This window comes from Drosophila tropicalis, unplaced genomic scaffold (genome assembly GCF_018151085.1).
Source record: "Drosophila tropicalis isolate 14030-0801.00 unplaced genomic scaffold, ASM1815108v1 contig_878, whole genome shotgun sequence".
Classification (NCBI taxonomy): Eukaryota; Metazoa; Arthropoda; class Insecta; order Diptera; family Drosophilidae; genus Drosophila; species Drosophila tropicalis.
The window spans coordinates 11,794,295-11,809,402 of record NW_027173374.1 but is presented as its reverse complement, the minus strand read 5'-3'; the positions used below and the strand labels follow the sequence as shown (position 1 = coordinate 11,809,402).

Sequence of the window (15,108 nt, the reverse complement as noted above, 5' to 3'; positions counted from 1 at the left end):
GATTTTTATATTTTTATATACAAAAAATAGATTTAAGATTAGTAACAAACTGTACAAAAATCGGTATAAAAATATATGTATGTATACATTTATGGTTTGTTATATATTAGTCAAGATTATCAATAAAGCATTTTTGTTTTCTTTTTGGTACGATTGGGCACTTCGTGGAGTATAAAAATTATAAGTATGTGGCTGTATGGCAAATGTAAAATAACTCGATCTACGCCAATTTATCACTTAGCGTCCTGCCATATGTGAGCGTAGGATGGTGGGGGTTTAAAGTTCACTACCTCCTTGTAGATAAGGTCCTTCCACTTTTCAACACTTAGATCCATATCCTCGAAACTATGATCGTATGGCGGCGAAGTCTGCTCATCACTTGGCTCGGCATATTTCTCCAAATACGGATGGGCCAATGCCTCCTCCGCTGTGATCCGCTTCTCGGCGTCCAGCTCCAGCATTTGTTCCAGCAAATCTATAGCCAGTGGATTAGCGTTTTCGAACACTTTCTTAAAGGAACGCCTTTTCATCGGGGGCAGTGATAAAATGTAGTTTCGAGCACTCTCAGACGAGATTTTTTTCATAAAGTCATCGGGCGGAGTGCCAAGCATCTCCATAATTAAATTGAGCTGGTGTATGTGATCTGTGCCTGGGAATAGAGTACGTCTCGTAATTAATTCTCCCATAATGCAGCCGACAGACCATATGTCCACCGTCTGATTATAGTGCATCCAGTTAAGCATAATCTCTGGGGCACGATACCAACGCGTGGCCACATATCCAGTCATTTCATTTTCGGTGGGCCGAGCCAAACCAAAGTCTAGAATTCTCAGTTCACAATCTTCGTTGACAGCTATGTTAGACGGTTTGAGGTCGCGATGTATAACCCCGGCACTGTGTATATATTTAAGTCCTCTGAGAATTTGGTAGACCAGAAATTGTACATGGTCATCGGAAAGATGCTGCATGCGTATTATATTATTAAGGTCTGCATCCATCAAATGAGTCACTAGATAGAGCGTCGAATTGGGCGGATTGGGATGGAAGATGTCTAGCAATCCGATCACATTTTCGTGATCCATATGATTCAGTAACCGCAATTCCCGATACGTACGCTTAGCATGTACATCTGATTGAAAGGGTCTGGCCAATTTCTTGATGGCCACTTTCGTGGTGCTACTCCCATGTTTCACCAATGCTTTGCAAACCTGTCCGTATGCGCCCTGACCCACAGGCTGCAGATCTTGATACATGTCGGGAACCTCCCATTCTGTTCGGTTGATTTCCAATTTGTAAAACTTTTGTGCTTTACGCGTTGACGTCGCTGCCATTTCCGTTCTCTAGTTCTTGTCGAAGTATTTGAAGGTAGTAAAAATTTCTGATATTAAGACGAAAATACATATATTGCTGATTACGTTTATCTTCGACGCTTTTCCATGCCAGGCACCAGCGCAACAAGGCCAGAGTCTAATATCAACATTTAGAACTGCCACTGCCCATAGCCACACTATTTATGTATTGCTCCCGTTTGAGGTCATGATTCACAAACAGAAAAATTGGTAAATATTTACTTTAGTTTATCGACTGATCGATAGGCTTTTTGTCGATTTTCGATAGGTTCTGTTCCGAAATGTCGATTACTAGTGGGAAATAGTTATCGATATTTCGATAGGCAAGTGGTGGTTTTCCATCCCTACATATCTTGTCATCTCTGTCACACCTTTCAGCATTTTATTTAAAACCAAATTAACGGCGGTTTGTCGAAACGACGCTTGAATTGAAAATTGAAAAAAAGGCGGGGAATAGCCCACTTTGCCAAAATAAATAAAGAATTAATATGGAATCACGTCTACCTAAACCATTACCGTTTCGACCCATGCAGGGATTGCCTAAGAATATATTGCCTGGAGATCGAATTAAATCGGCTGCCACAGGAGGAGGGGAAGCCGGTAATGTACAACCGCTTAGCAGGGATATGTCTAATTCGCGCAATTTTTTAGCGCGTCCCAGAGGTAAGTTCTAGTCTACACATTATTTCAGTTGTGCATTTTAATTCGAAATATGGACGCAATCTTATACAGCTCGCGCCGCATCGCCAGAGCCTCTGAGGACAAACAATCGCGCCAAATTGCGACGCAGTCGGTCGGCTTGTGATGTAAATGAACTGCGTCAGGGGGGCATAAAGCGAACTGCCCTACCACCCATTTTGCCGAGCGTTCCAAGCAAATTTTCTCGTACCACTGCCACAACAACTTCAACAACGACAACCTCTAGTGTGCCCACTGGCACACAACAACGGACAAGTCGTCCACCATTAACAGCAGCTCGAAAGCCACCCGTTTCTACATCCCGGACTGCTGCTCGCACAGCATCAGCTCCTGCGCCGACAGCGAGATCTGCGGCGGCAACCAAAACCGGTGGAGCAGCCGCATCTAGCTCAACTGCTGCTGCTACTGCGCCCAAAAGGATAGCCCCATATGATTTTAAGGCTCGTTTTCACGATTTACTTGAGAAGCACAAAGCACTTAAAACCAAATATGAAAAGCAAGTGGATGATTTGTCTGAACTCGAAACGATGCCAATGCAACTGGAGGAGACCCAAAACAAACTAATTGAAACAGAAACAAAGCTGAAGAATACGCTGTCTAATAACGAGAGTCTGTACCGGCAAGTAAAGCAGCAAACGGACGAAATTACATCATTAACAGCCACGCTGGGACGCCTTAATATTGAGTTAACCGATCTGAAGACAAAGCATGAAGTACGTATTCTTTTGGTTTTCCTTTTGTTCAATTTTCTTAACTTATTATGTCTACATGTGATTATTTTTACAGCAAATTTTAAGTGAGCATCAAAATATTACCACCGAGAATGTCGAGTTGCGTCAACGCACTAAAAATCTGCAGCAACGAAACGAAGCGGCAACTGAGGAAAACAAGAACCTTCAGGAGCAGCTCTTTAAATCAAATATGGAACGTAAAGTGCTGCACAACAGTGTAATGGATCTGAAGGGTAATATTCGTGTCTTCTGTCGAATACGTCCACCCTTAGACAGCGAAAGTGGACGTATAAGTTGCTTTTGGAACTACCATGATGAAGCCACCGTGGAGATACAAAGCCTTGAAGGCCAACAGGCCAAACAGATTTTCACATTTGATCAAGTATTTCATCCAAACTGCTCGCAAACAGATATTTTCGATATGGTTTCACCTTTGATACAATCCGCATTGGATGGCTACAACATATGCATTTTCGCATACGGCCAAACTGGCAGCGGTAAGACCTATACAATGGATGGAGTGACAGATAGTGTGGGAGTTATACCACGGACCGTGGATCTTCTTTTCGATTCGATCAATTCCTATAAAAATATGGGCTGGGAGTATGAGATTAGGGCTACATTTTTGGAAATTTATAATGAAGTTCTATATGATCTATTGAGCAATGAAGCAAAAGACATGGAAATTCGTATGGCTAAGAACAACAAAAACGATATATATGTGTCAAATATCACTGAGGAATGTGTTAGGGATCCAGCGCATCTGCGCCATTTAATGGCAACAGCTAAAATGAATCGAGCCACAGCATCCACAATTGGCAATGAGCGTTCATCACGATCGCATGCAGTCACCAAACTGCAATTGATTGGTCGCCATGCGGCGAAACAAGAAATTTCCATTGGTTCCATCAATCTGGTTGATCTAGCTGGCTCTGAATCTCCAAAAACCAGCGTTCGTATGACCGAAACGAAGAATATCAATCGTTCTCTCTCCGAGCTTACTAATTGCATATTGGCTCTGCTGCAAAAGCAAGATCATATCCCATATCGCAACTCAAAATTAACCCATTTGCTTATGCCAGCTCTGGGTGGCAATTCAAAGACCCTGATGTTCATAAATGTGTCTCCATTCCAAGATTGCTATCAGGAATCTGTGAAATCGTTGCGATTTGCCACTTCAGTTAACTCTTGCAAAATGACCAAAGCCAAGCGGGTTCGTGTCCTGAATAATTCGTCGGCCAACAATAGCAGAATAGATAACTCAGTCTAAATGGTCAACATTGTGTAATCCCAAATTCGTTTTATAATAAGTAAAATGCATACATTCTTTTTTGTAATTTTGAAATAATTTAAATTAATAAATTGTTATTATTTTTAAGTTCAGAAATCAATAAATTCTAATATGATTTTTAAAATTATTTATATATATTTTTATCTATACATTTATTTGTACATCTTTGTATTAACAATTTATTGACGACATGAACAACAATATAAATTTCAATTTAAATTCATTAGATAAAGTTAATTTATCCTTTTATTTATTACCTACTGCCTGCCGTACCTCAAACGGTATTTTGGCCACTAGCTCCGCATGATCCTGACACACAGTGGCCAACACTCCCTTACGATTGATGTGCTCCACACTTGCATTGTAGGCATAGTGGTGACCATCGATATCGGTCAGTGTGCCACCTTGTGCTTCCAGGACGGCTTCTGGAGCACAAGTGTCCCATTTTTTACATCCCGGCGTGGCAAACACATAAGCATGTGCCTTTCCCTCTAGCAACTGAAGGACTTTAAAACCAGCGCCGCCCACTTTTATAGTCTGGGTAGCGTTAAACGAATTCAGGGCCTGCTGATGCAAAGCATTGGAATGCGATCTAGTGGTAGTAATTATGAACTGACCAGTAGGTGGTAAAATCTGAGTAAATCCACCTGTACCCAAGCCTTTTAGGCCCCAAATGGTGCGTCCAAGCTCACCACTTGGATGTTTATAGAAGGGCTGATGAATAACGCCACCCACTGCCGCATTTTTAACAGCTATGCCAATAAGAACAGTCACGTGCTCCACAAATCCTATAAAACAGCAAAACAGAGATTACAAATGGACTGGGATTTGGATTTATCAGCTTCCATACCTTGTGTGTACTCGGCAGTACCGTCCAACGGATCCACCCAAATGACAAAATCCTCTGGTTTAGCATCTTTCCATTCGGTAGGACAAGACTGCTGAAGGAATGCTTCGTCCAAGTCTTCCACCAGCCAATCCGCCGGCACATTCAAATCAGAGTCGCCCTCCTCGCCAATTATTTTAACGCTGGGGAACTTTTTGGTTAACGAGGCAATTATACACCTTTGTGCAGATCGATCTGCCAATGTTTGTGGATCAATTTGTGTATCATTCTTATTGCTTTTATCGACAATTCCTAAATCGCCCGTTTTGAGGACATCACGAATAATGGAAGCCGCTTTTACCGAAGTCTTGATTGAAGCGGCCATAATCCGCATTATAATTGGAGACACAGTGCTGGTGGCCATTACAACTTCTTCTTTTAAATTGAATGTGGAATGTAGATTTCAATATGTAATGAATAAGATCTGTTTATATCGCGAAAATCAGCCGACAATGTTTCAGTTTCACTTATCCCAAGCACAGTGGTCAGACATTAGCTAAACATTAACCAAAAATTTCAAGCTAAATTTTTTTAACTAACAAAGAGCAATATTAAATTTAATGACATAGTGTAGTCTTTAAAAGTGAATTAAAATATCACATTGAGGATTCTAAAATTGTAAAACCTGTTATTTAGCTGACCAAAGCGAAAAGATTGGCTGAAACGGCTAAAGTGAGTCCAAGCCAACATGTTATCGCTGAGAAAACCTTGGGGCAACGCTGCGGCAAAAACAAGAGACCTTTGGACCACCCCCCACTTCCCTTCTGCAGTATCATCAGATTCACATTCATTTCTATCAACAGGGTAAGATTTTTAAACAAATAATAATTAATGGAAATAAAATTTAAAAATACTTTTTAAATCCTATGGCACAGATAATGGCGCGTGTTTTGGTTGGTGTAAAGAGAGTGATCGACTATGCTGTCAAGGTAAGGTATCCATCCTATCTACATATGTATTAGAAGTCTCAGTCTTCCCCTACATCTTCTTCTTATCACTTGTTGCTACTCTCCATTTTTGTTTTGCGTAATCGTTTTTGATTGAATTTAATGATGCAAATTTAATGTCCATATGTCCAGGTTCGCGTCAAGCCGGACAAGACTGGTGTAGTTACACAAGGTGTCAAGCACTCCATGAATCCCTTCGATGAGATTGCCGTCGAGGAGGCCGTCAAGTTGAAGGAGAAGAAGCTAGCTGGTGAGGTAATCGCTGTGTCAGTGGGTCCAACACAATCGCAAGAGGTGATCCGCACAGCTCTAGCCATGGGCGCTGATCGTGGTGTCCATGTTGAGATACCAGCTGCCGAGTACGAGCTATTACAACCAATCCATGTATCAAAAATACTTGCCAAGCTGGCACTGGAAGAGAAGGCTGATCTGGTGATATTGGGCAAACAGGCGATCGATGACGATGCCAATCAGACGGCTCAAATGACTGCTGCCGCCTTGGACTGGCCCCAGGGCACTTTCTGCAACAAGATCGAGAAGACGGATGCTGGTCTGACCATCACTAGGGAAATTGATGGCGGTCTGGAGACTATCAAGACCAAAACACCAGCCGTACTGAGTGCTGATTTGCGTTTGAACACACCACGTTACGCCACGTTGCCCAATATCATGAAGGCTAAGAAGAAGCCCCTGAAAAAGGTAACAGCCAAGGATTTGGGCGTTGATACATCGCCCCGTATTGAAATCGTCTCCGTGGAGGATCCTCCAGTTCGTCAAGCCGGCGCTGCTGTGGCCGATGTTGATGCCCTGGTCGCCAAGCTCAAGGAGGGCGGTCACGCCTAACATCCTTTTTGAGAATTGTGAGCAAAACTTCCAAGTTCTGTTTTATTTTTATAATTCGTTTTGTTTTTTGAAATTTATGAGAAATGTGCATTTATCTAGCCTCCCAGAGATTGCGTCTATATCTAATCTGGCCTGGCATCTCCCCGCGCTATAGCAAACCCCCAATTTAGTGCTTTAAGTCATAACAAATTTGGAATTTTTTTGAATGGCCGCAGTTTTAAGAATAAAGTGTGTGATTTGTAAGCTCAGAGAACAAATTAAAGTGTTTCCCGTTTCCATTCCTTGCTTTTTTTCCAGCAATTGTCGTTCAACTTGAGACAACTACAAAAAAAAAAAAAAAAAATGCAAACAACGCCAAAAATGGAATCCAAACTTGACCTTTCTCCTTTGTATTTGGCAAATCAAGGCTTAAAAACCAATTACTATCTATGGCAAATAATGAAATAAATTAAATTGAATTAAAAGCAATTTATTAAAATGACAAACTAAACATTGTTCTAATGTTATATAAGAGATATATATAAATATGCATATAGTATATGAGAGCGGAAATTGGGATAAAAAGTTGGACACTTATTTGCTAATGTTTTAAAAAATATATTATTAACATTAAAATTCAACTTAAAAATCGATATTGTAGAATATTTACGGGCAGTTTAATGACGATTCTTCTAAATTGTTTATTCCTTTTAAAGTTTGATCCTTGTAATCATCATTAAGTAACATGGCATAGAAGAAAGCTAAGAATCTGGCAGGATCTGGTCAATTTCGGTTAGTAATAGATAAATGCTAATTTGAATCGGCGAGTACTTTTAAACAGTTAACCAGGAGACTTGCTTGAGGGTTTAAAGTGACATAATAAAAGGCAATATAAATTACGTGAGAATTCATTAATCAAAACCTGAATTTTGTAACGTTTTGTGGATTTATCATATAAAAACAATAAATTTGTATATTTCGTATATATAAATCTTTTTCCTTAATTTAATATGCTGTAACTATTAAAATCCATACATAATTGATCCAAATTTATCTACCGGTTGGGATTTTAAAATTAAATTCTAACACTAATAATGAAAAAATAAATATGAATTGGATCCCTCTCTACCATTCGTATTCACTCTTCGGTCAATCATATTATTAGCTGTTGATCTGATTTAATGGTCAAAAGTACTCGCCAATTGTCTCCAAAGATTATTTATGTGTAGATAATATAAAAAATGCAATTTAAACTTTTTTTGTTTACAGTTTAAAAAATTATTAACCCGTCACACGCGCTACCCCCTACGTACATCCCTCCCCATTGTATATCACTCCTCAATCTCATTCTCGTTTTGTGACCAGCCCATTAACCAATGCAATAGCAATCAAACCCGTCCAGCTGGTGCCATTTGTTTATCGCTGAAACGTAAAATACGTGTTAACATGGTTGTAATGCAAGGAATTTGCTTCTGCTGATGCATTTCGGGTGTATCCGGTGTACAGGATTCAAAGTCTACCGCCACCCGCTGGCAAACAAATGTCAGCAATGTCAGGATGTCCAAACGTTTGCCATTGGCGGCCAATTCGGCGCACAGGCTCTGCATAAACCAACTGCCGCGTGTAGTATTGCGCCACGAATAAAATCCCGGGATTGTGGAGTATGCAATTAGAAAATCGGCATGAATAGGTATTTTGTAGCTCATCGATGAATCGCCGTCGGTTTCAGTATGTCCGGCACGTTGCATGGTGACTCCAGCATCAAGACGATCACCCTGACAGGCTTGAATGAAAAATAACTTTGGTTTGCCAGCAAGAGTGGGGCAGTGATTGGCTGTGAAATAGCTCCAGATATTGTCCAGTTTATATTGAGTGTCCTTGGCATAAATGTATCCCATTTCACCATGCGACAGTATGGCCACCAGAATGCAGTCGTTGTCTTTGTGATTCTGGGATGCAGCAAACTCCACAGTTCGTAAAATGTCCTTATATCTGCAATCCTTATATACGGTCACCTCGAAATCCAACTGTTTGAGAACACGCGTTAAGTTGTCACAGTCTACATTGGTGCCGGCGCGCGATTTCAAAGTGGGCACATCAAAATGTTCATGGTTAAAGATCAAGGCCATTCCTCGTTGCTTGTGCTTCATATTGTATTCGGCTGCATGTCGTTCTGTGGCCATTTTAGCCACATACTTGTGATAGCCTGACGATGCCGAGGTGGAGCTGTAGCCATTGGCTAGCTGGCCAATCGCACCAGTGCCAAAAGTCTGATTATGATGAAGTGTGCTGGAGTGGGACGTCGAGGTGGATGTGCTAACCGAACCAAACGCATCTGTACGATCGTCAGCATTGTCCACTCGTATTCCTACCTGGTCAGCGGATTCGCTGTTCATTGTCTCCGTCGCTGCATTGTTATTGGCGGCCATTGTGAAAATTACCCTTTTTGTTTTACTTTCTTTATCTCTTGCAGAGCCTGCCAAATTACTGATGAGTCATAAACAATAATACGAAACTGGTTTTCCTAAAGGGAGCCAGTCGCTTCAATTTTTAATAATAATGCCTAACTCAAGTATCTGTTACAATGCAAGCAATTACCAACATACGCGCACAACATATAAACAACTTGTAACAAAGGAAAATTATTTAAAATTGAATTCGCCGAACATCTTTGAATTTGCTTTGCTTTGGTGAATTCGCCCATCAAAGATGATTTGGTCTCAACTAGAGATGGCCCCTTTTTATACCCTTGCAGAGGGTATTATAAAATTGGTCAGATGTTTGTAACGCACAGAAGGAGACGTTTCCGACCCCATAAAGTATATATATTCTTGATCAGCATGAGAAGCTAAGTCGATATAGCCATGTCCGTCTGTCCGTCTGTCCGTCGGTGCGTACGCGTTTTACTCAGCCATCTTAAGAGCTATCGGGATGAAATTTTTTTTGGGAGCTTTTTTTTTACCCGGGTGAGATAAAGTATGAAAATCTTTGGGATCGGACTACTATATCATATAGCTCTGGAACAAAAATTTTTGCAAAAATTGGAGTATCCCCATGAAATTTACCAATATAATAGAATTTGATATAAAATCTCAGATCCCAAAATTTGACCCTGATCGGATAAATAGAACATAAGTTACAGTCTATATAAATCGGTTCAATCGCTGCCGGCAGCTCTGCTTGCTGCCTACTACGTCACCATCTGTTAACAGAGCACATGCATACACACACAGACGCAACGCTACATAAACTGTATGTGTATGCGTGCGTTGCTTTGCTTAGGGAATGAGGGAAGAAGAAGAAACAAATTGTACATAGTATGAAGAGTAAAATTGTTTTGTTTGTATATTAATGAATTGAGTTGCAGAAAAGAAATTTTGAACATGTGAAATTATTATTGTCAAGGACTGCAAGGGTATATAAACTTCGGCATAGCCGAATTTAACTTCTTTGATATTTTAAATAAAAACACTTCCCAAATACAAATACGCTAACATTTTATTAGCAAAGATTAAAGACTTTTAGAACAAAAGTATCCAATCCAAACTATGATGAAAATTATCGATGAGATTCTTTGCCCAACACAAATAAAAAACCAAAAACATATTTTAAAGGCCAATGTATTTCGAATCTAGTTAAACAAATAGATAATTCCTATTTTAATTCCTTTTGCGATCGGAACCACCTTTAAAAGTTTGGCAGTCACAGAGGTGATTCAATGATGTTTGATAAGATAATAGGTGCGGTGAGCAGGATTCTTGGAAATTGTTGGGGCTGTATTTGTATACACATACATAGGTAGTATCTATAAATGCAATAAATGCTTCCGGTTTAAAAAAATGTGTTCCCTTATTCCCCATCCAACCTCACCATTTATTTAAATACGTCCAAATAGTGCCATTTACTTATCGTTAAAACGTAAAATACGCGTTAACATTGTCATAATGCAAGGAATCTGCTTCATTTGATTATATTCTGGATTGTTGGATTCAAAGTCGATCGCCACCCGTTGGCAAACATAGGTGAGCAATGTCAGGATGTCCAGACGTTTGCCATTGGCGGCCAATTCGGCACACAGACTCTGTACGAACCAGCTGCCTTGTATCAAGATCTGCAGCCTGTGGGTCAGGGCGCATACGGACAGGTTTGCAAGCAAACTTTTTGTGCTTGCTAGCCCTTACATTTCAATCAATTAAAACCCCATAGTTACTCTTTAATTCCGTAACCGAATTTATGTAAGTTTTTCGAATTGCTTGACTTGTGCATGCTAAGCTAAATCACTCGCAATATTCATATGTACATACATAAATACCATATCATAGCTTTTAGCACTCTTCCCATTATGAAAGGGTTCTAGTGGTTTTGTACATATGTACATATGAGGCAGTTATGCTTGTGGGAATTACATTGGAATTGGTTTTATACATTTTTGGTTTGTCTCGCTCTCACAATTGTATGTAGAAATGTACAAATATGTTTTAAATTAAGCTGTAATTTAAAAACTAATCCACTAAAACTAAGATAAACTTTAAAAAACAAAAGTCAAATATATCCTAAATTCATTACAAATTAATTTAACATTAAACAATCGAAAACTAAGAACAAACTACTCATACTCATATAAGCATTCGACTTTGATACATATATATGGATATATATATATATGTATGTATATATAGGGTAGCCAAATTTAAAAAACATTGCAATAGCATTTATCCATTTCACTTGACTATATAAATATAACAGATATATCTTATTTAGGATCAGTTTATAACGATTGGGGTAACTTTTCAGAGCGATATATGGCAACATTTTGTGCGCGCATTGACAAAATTTGTAAACAAAATGTTTTAAACATAGCTCGCAAATAACTGTCGACCGTTTTCCTTCTTGCGCTCTCGTTGCGAACACAACCGAAAAAGTTCATACTCTCTCGCTCTCGCTCTGAACAAGAGACTCTTGCTGTCTTGATTTATATTTTCTGTTGAGCTCTTTTCGTTGAGCGCTTTGTATATCGGTCTTTCAATGAGCAGTGCATAAAGAGCGAAACGAGAAACGCTCGCACGATGTGAGTCAACAAAAGACCGATTGACCGAAAAACTCAACGCAAACGATCTTCACATTTATTTTTGTTGTTGTGAAAAATAAACATAATTTTTTGATTTTTTCAATTTAAATTTTTAACTTAAATTTATTTTAAAATTTTTTGGTCTTTTTTTCATATTTTTTTTAGAAAACCATATTTTATTTCATTTTGATTTCATATTCCATTTGCTTGCCTATGCGTGTGAATGTACATATACCAATACATACGCAAAAGACTTTTTGCTTGATTGAACACGACGAAACGGTCTTGGAACAACCAGAACAAAACAGTACAGAAAAAAACGGTTTCGCTCCGAGCGCGAGCGAGCTCATTTAAGAACCGAAAAATCGGTTGCTCGCTGAGTCTTTTCGTAGAATGTCGGGAAAAGACACTTATTTACAGACAACGAGAAACGGTCGACAGTTATTTGCGAGCTATGGTTTTAAAGGTTTCTTTTGTTTTTGTTATAAGTTGTTGATGTTGTAAGTGTAAGTATCTAAGCCGCAACAGAGGAGTTGTGCATTTGAGGCGTTAAGCGTCGAGCGATAACTCTATGCATGCTCAGAGGATTGCCCGGAATAAAATCCACGCAGAAATTTGCTGATAAATCAGAACCGTTAGCTGCGACCGGTAGCTGCAGTCGCTACAGGCGGTGGCGGTGGCGGTGCCAATTCCACAGGAACAGGTGCAACAACCACGCAAGGTGTCTTCTCCTTCTTCGTTTTTTGTGCCGAACCATGTTCGTCTCTTTCGGTGAGCTCTTCAAGCACCTTGAGTGGAAACCCCAAGTGACTGTTGACTGAGATTGATTTGCCAATCTTGCGTTCGGTAAAGATGGGCTTTCGCCGCTGTCGTTCTAGGTCATCGAACTGCTGTAGCATGCGTCTCACTTCACTAGGCAATTCCAGATCCGGATTATGTTCTACCAGTTGTCCAATGTAGCGGCCAAGAGTTTCAATAGTCAGCTCCAGCGATTGAACCGACCACCGTTTTCAGGTAATCCATAATCTCCTCAAAGTTATCCTTTGCCAACAACTGTTGCTTGTGCACGGACAGCAGAGCAATTGCAAACTTAACGATCACATCGGAAGACTCGAGGACAAGCAAATTAAAAACACGGGTCACAAAACCCAACGGGAATTGCGAGCTGAAGACAGTAAGTTGTGGCGTTTTGATGGGATCTGAAAGTGGGCAACATTTTAGTATTTATTCAAAATGAAAATAATGAAACTCACCTTTATTTATTCCCTCAAAGTGTCGTTGGCGTAGCGGGTGTCCTCTGGGTTAGGGATTCTGCCTGCAATTGCAATGGAGTAGAAAAAATATTTCATTAGAAATTTTAAATAATACAATAAAAAACTTTAGTTATCTTAATATTCACCTCCGTATGGAAGAGCAAGTCCTCAAAGAGCTGATCCGGCGTACTAACAACAGCTGCTGCCTGCTGCCTCACAGGTGGAGTTGGCGGGATCTCCTGAGTCGCGTAGTACCTCGCGGCATACGCTGGCCAATCCATTGTATTGGCCAACTCTTGTGATCCTGCCAACTCCACCCGCTTCTGCCGTATAAGCGAGTGCAGGACCCTGTCTTTCCCACAAAATCGTTTGTGGTTCGACACGCTTCGGTAATTACAAGCACGGTAAATATTGCACCTATTGCAATATTTTGTGCTTGAATTAGCGCAGTCTGTGCGATGGGCCTCCATTTTTGCAATGGACAAAAATCGATTGGCGCACAGCGCACAGACGCGACCTTTACCGAAGGGAAACCATATAAATTGTATGGTTTCCACCTGCACCGCTATGGAGCACTGCTGGATTTCCGCCGTAGGAGCAACTTCCTCTACCGGGGCTGGCTCAACATGAACCACTGGCTCTTCTTCTGGCTCAAGAGGCGAAAGAAACAGTGGTTCATGTTGAACCAGCCCCGGTTTTGGCAACACCATCACTTCTTGCCGCTGAACAGGTAATGCCCGATCAAACACAACCAGTGGTTTTGGTTGAGCAGGCGGAGCCAACACTTGATCAGCCAAAATCAGTGGTGGTGGTGCCAAGGGAAGTTCATCACCTTGCACCTGTTTGTTTGTGATGCGCTGTTGGATAAAGAAAAATAGAAGAATTCCATTAATTTATTATAATAATAATTAATAATTATTTTTAAATTATTTATATAAAATATATACATACATTTATGTATATACTACAATTTGTTCTTCTTCTTCCCTCAGTCCCAAAGCAAAACAACGCACGCATGTACATAAACTTTATGTACTGTTGCGTCTGCGTGTGTATGCATTTGCCCGCAGAGGTGGGAGCAGAGCAGAGCTTATCATATTGACTGTTACTTGTGTTATATTTATCCGATTTGATTCAAATTTTGGGATTTGGGGTTTCATATCTAATATTATAACATATCCTAATGTAATACAATTACATACCTGCTTAAGTATCAGCATGGCATCCTCCGCCAGAGTAAGAACCCGGTCCGACTGAAATGTAAAAAAAAAAAAAAAGAAATATTTGGAAATTTCTAGAAAGTTTTAATAAATATACTTACACTTTCCCTTCCATACTTACAACGTTTGGCGGTTACGGAAATATGGCGGAGTCAAGAATACGCCGCAATTTACAAATTACCCTTTTTTTTCCCATTCCCAACATTTCAAAAATTTGTAAATGCAAATTTTTTTTTTTTTTTTTTTTTTTTTTCCCACAAGACCAATTACTCTTAAAAGCTAAAATAAATACTAATTGCAAAACCCCCTCTAATACTAATTCATATTGACTAATATTAATTATTTTACTTAAACTAAAATATTCTCTACTGGCATTTAAAACTAACTTCCCGAACAATTCAATTTTGTTGTTTGAAATATTTCCAACGTACATTTTCCTACTGTTGTCCAAGGATCCAAACTTCCTATTAGAGGAATGGATCCTCTGGACAACAGTTGACAATGATTCTTTCTCCATTTTGTAAAACTCCTCCAAGTCCGCTGGAACACCGAAATCGCAAACTTCTATGACTGCAAGATTTTCGATGTCCAGCGGCCTTGAGTAAACATGACACAATGTGTCATCAATGTGCCCTTTATGGTTGAGCATTACATTCTGAAAATGAATGTAATCCCAAACAAAGGGGACTTTTCCTTTAGTATCAAGGAAATGCTTTCGCACTCTACCATTAATCGGATTGCCATCAACAACAAAGCAAACCAAATTAGTTGATATATGTGCTTTAGTTACAAATTTAATGACAGCATTAACCAATTCTATGATTGTTTCCGCCGCCATGTAT

At 39.7% G+C, this 15,108-nt stretch overlaps 5 protein-coding genes across 7 annotated transcripts; 2 read left to right on the top strand and 3 right to left on the bottom strand.

The window, feature by feature from the left end:
* Positions 1-2: 2 nt before the first annotated feature.
* LOC137585726 (mitogen-activated protein kinase p38a-like) lies at positions 3-1,556 on the bottom strand. The gene has a single exon (XM_068301643.1). The coding sequence runs from the start codon at positions 1,329-1,331 to the stop codon at positions 234-236; it is 1,098 nt and encodes a 365-aa protein (XP_068157744.1). The 5' UTR covers positions 1,332-1,556; the 3' UTR covers positions 3-233.
* A 162-nt stretch (positions 1,557-1,718) lies between these two features.
* On the top strand, positions 1,719-4,197 carry ncd (non-claret disjunctional). Its single transcript, XM_068301638.1, has 3 exons — positions 1,719-2,012; positions 2,082-2,761; positions 2,835-4,197. Exons 1-3 carry the CDS (start codon positions 1,838-1,840, stop codon positions 4,047-4,049), a joined length of 2,070 nt encoding a protein of 689 aa, XP_068157739.1. The 5' UTR covers positions 1,719-1,837; the 3' UTR covers positions 4,050-4,197.
* LOC137585728 (3'(2'),5'-bisphosphate nucleotidase 1) lies at positions 4,183-5,432 on the bottom strand. Its single transcript, XM_068301644.1, has 2 exons — positions 4,921-5,432; positions 4,183-4,858 (listed from the first exon to the last, which is right to left on the bottom strand). Exons 1-2 carry the CDS (start codon positions 5,318-5,320, stop codon positions 4,317-4,319), a joined length of 942 nt encoding a protein of 313 aa, XP_068157745.1. The 5' UTR covers positions 5,321-5,432; the 3' UTR covers positions 4,183-4,316.
* Positions 5,433-5,664: 232 nt separating this feature from the next.
* On the top strand, positions 5,665-7,194 carry Etfb (Electron transfer flavoprotein beta subunit). Of its 3 annotated transcripts, none has more exons than XM_068299775.1 (4): positions 5,665-5,760; positions 5,832-5,885; positions 6,036-6,763; positions 7,044-7,194. In XM_068299775.1, exons 2-3 carry the CDS (start codon positions 5,835-5,837, stop codon positions 6,744-6,746), a joined length of 762 nt encoding a protein of 253 aa, XP_068155876.1. In that variant the 5' UTR covers positions 5,665-5,760; positions 5,832-5,834; the 3' UTR covers positions 6,747-6,763; positions 7,044-7,194. The 3 variants fall into 3 exon arrangements, with proteins under 3 accessions (XP_068155876.1, XP_068155875.1, XP_068155874.1); XM_068299774.1 differs by lacking the exon at positions 7,044-7,194 and adding an exon at positions 6,846-7,008; XM_068299773.1 differs by lacking the exon at positions 7,044-7,194 and having other exon boundaries at positions 6,036-7,008.
* A 5-nt stretch (positions 7,195-7,199) lies between these two features.
* Drice (Death related ICE-like caspase) lies at positions 7,200-9,347 on the bottom strand. Its single transcript, XM_068299772.1, has one exon. The coding sequence runs from the start codon at positions 9,152-9,154 to the stop codon at positions 8,114-8,116; it is 1,041 nt and encodes a 346-aa protein (XP_068155873.1). The 5' UTR covers positions 9,155-9,347; the 3' UTR covers positions 7,200-8,113.
* Positions 9,348-15,108: the final 5,761 nt, after the last annotated feature.

Coding starts and splice junctions, on each gene's coding strand:
- LOC137585726 (XM_068301643.1), bottom strand. CDS start 1,331: ATGGCAGCGACGTCAACGCGTAAAGCACAAAAGTTTTACAAATTGGAA.
- ncd (XM_068301638.1), top strand. CDS start 1,838: ATGGAATCACGTCTACCTAAACCATTACCGTTTCGACCCATGCAGGGA. Junction 2,013..2,081: donor TTTTTTAGCGCGTCCCAGAG/GTAAGTTCTAGT, acceptor AATCTTATACAG/CTCGCGCCGCATCGCCAGAG. Junction 2,762..2,834: donor ATCTGAAGACAAAGCATGAA/GTACGTATTCTT, acceptor TTATTTTTACAG/CAAATTTTAAGTGAGCATCA.
- LOC137585728 (XM_068301644.1), bottom strand. CDS start 5,320: ATGGCCACCAGCACTGTGTCTCCAATTATAATGCGGATTATGGCCGCT. Junction 4,859..4,920: donor TACTGCCGAGTACACACAAG/GTATGGAAGCTG, acceptor GCTGTTTTATAG/GATTTGTGGAGCACGTGACT.
- Etfb (XM_068299775.1), top strand. CDS start 5,835: ATGGCGCGTGTTTTGGTTGGTGTAAAGAGAGTGATCGACTATGCTGTC. Junction 5,886..6,035: donor TGATCGACTATGCTGTCAAG/GTAAGGTATCCA, acceptor CCATATGTCCAG/GTTCGCGTCAAGCCGGACAA.
- Drice (XM_068299772.1), bottom strand. CDS start 9,154: ATGGCCGCCAATAACAATGCAGCGACGGAGACAATGAACAGCGAATCC.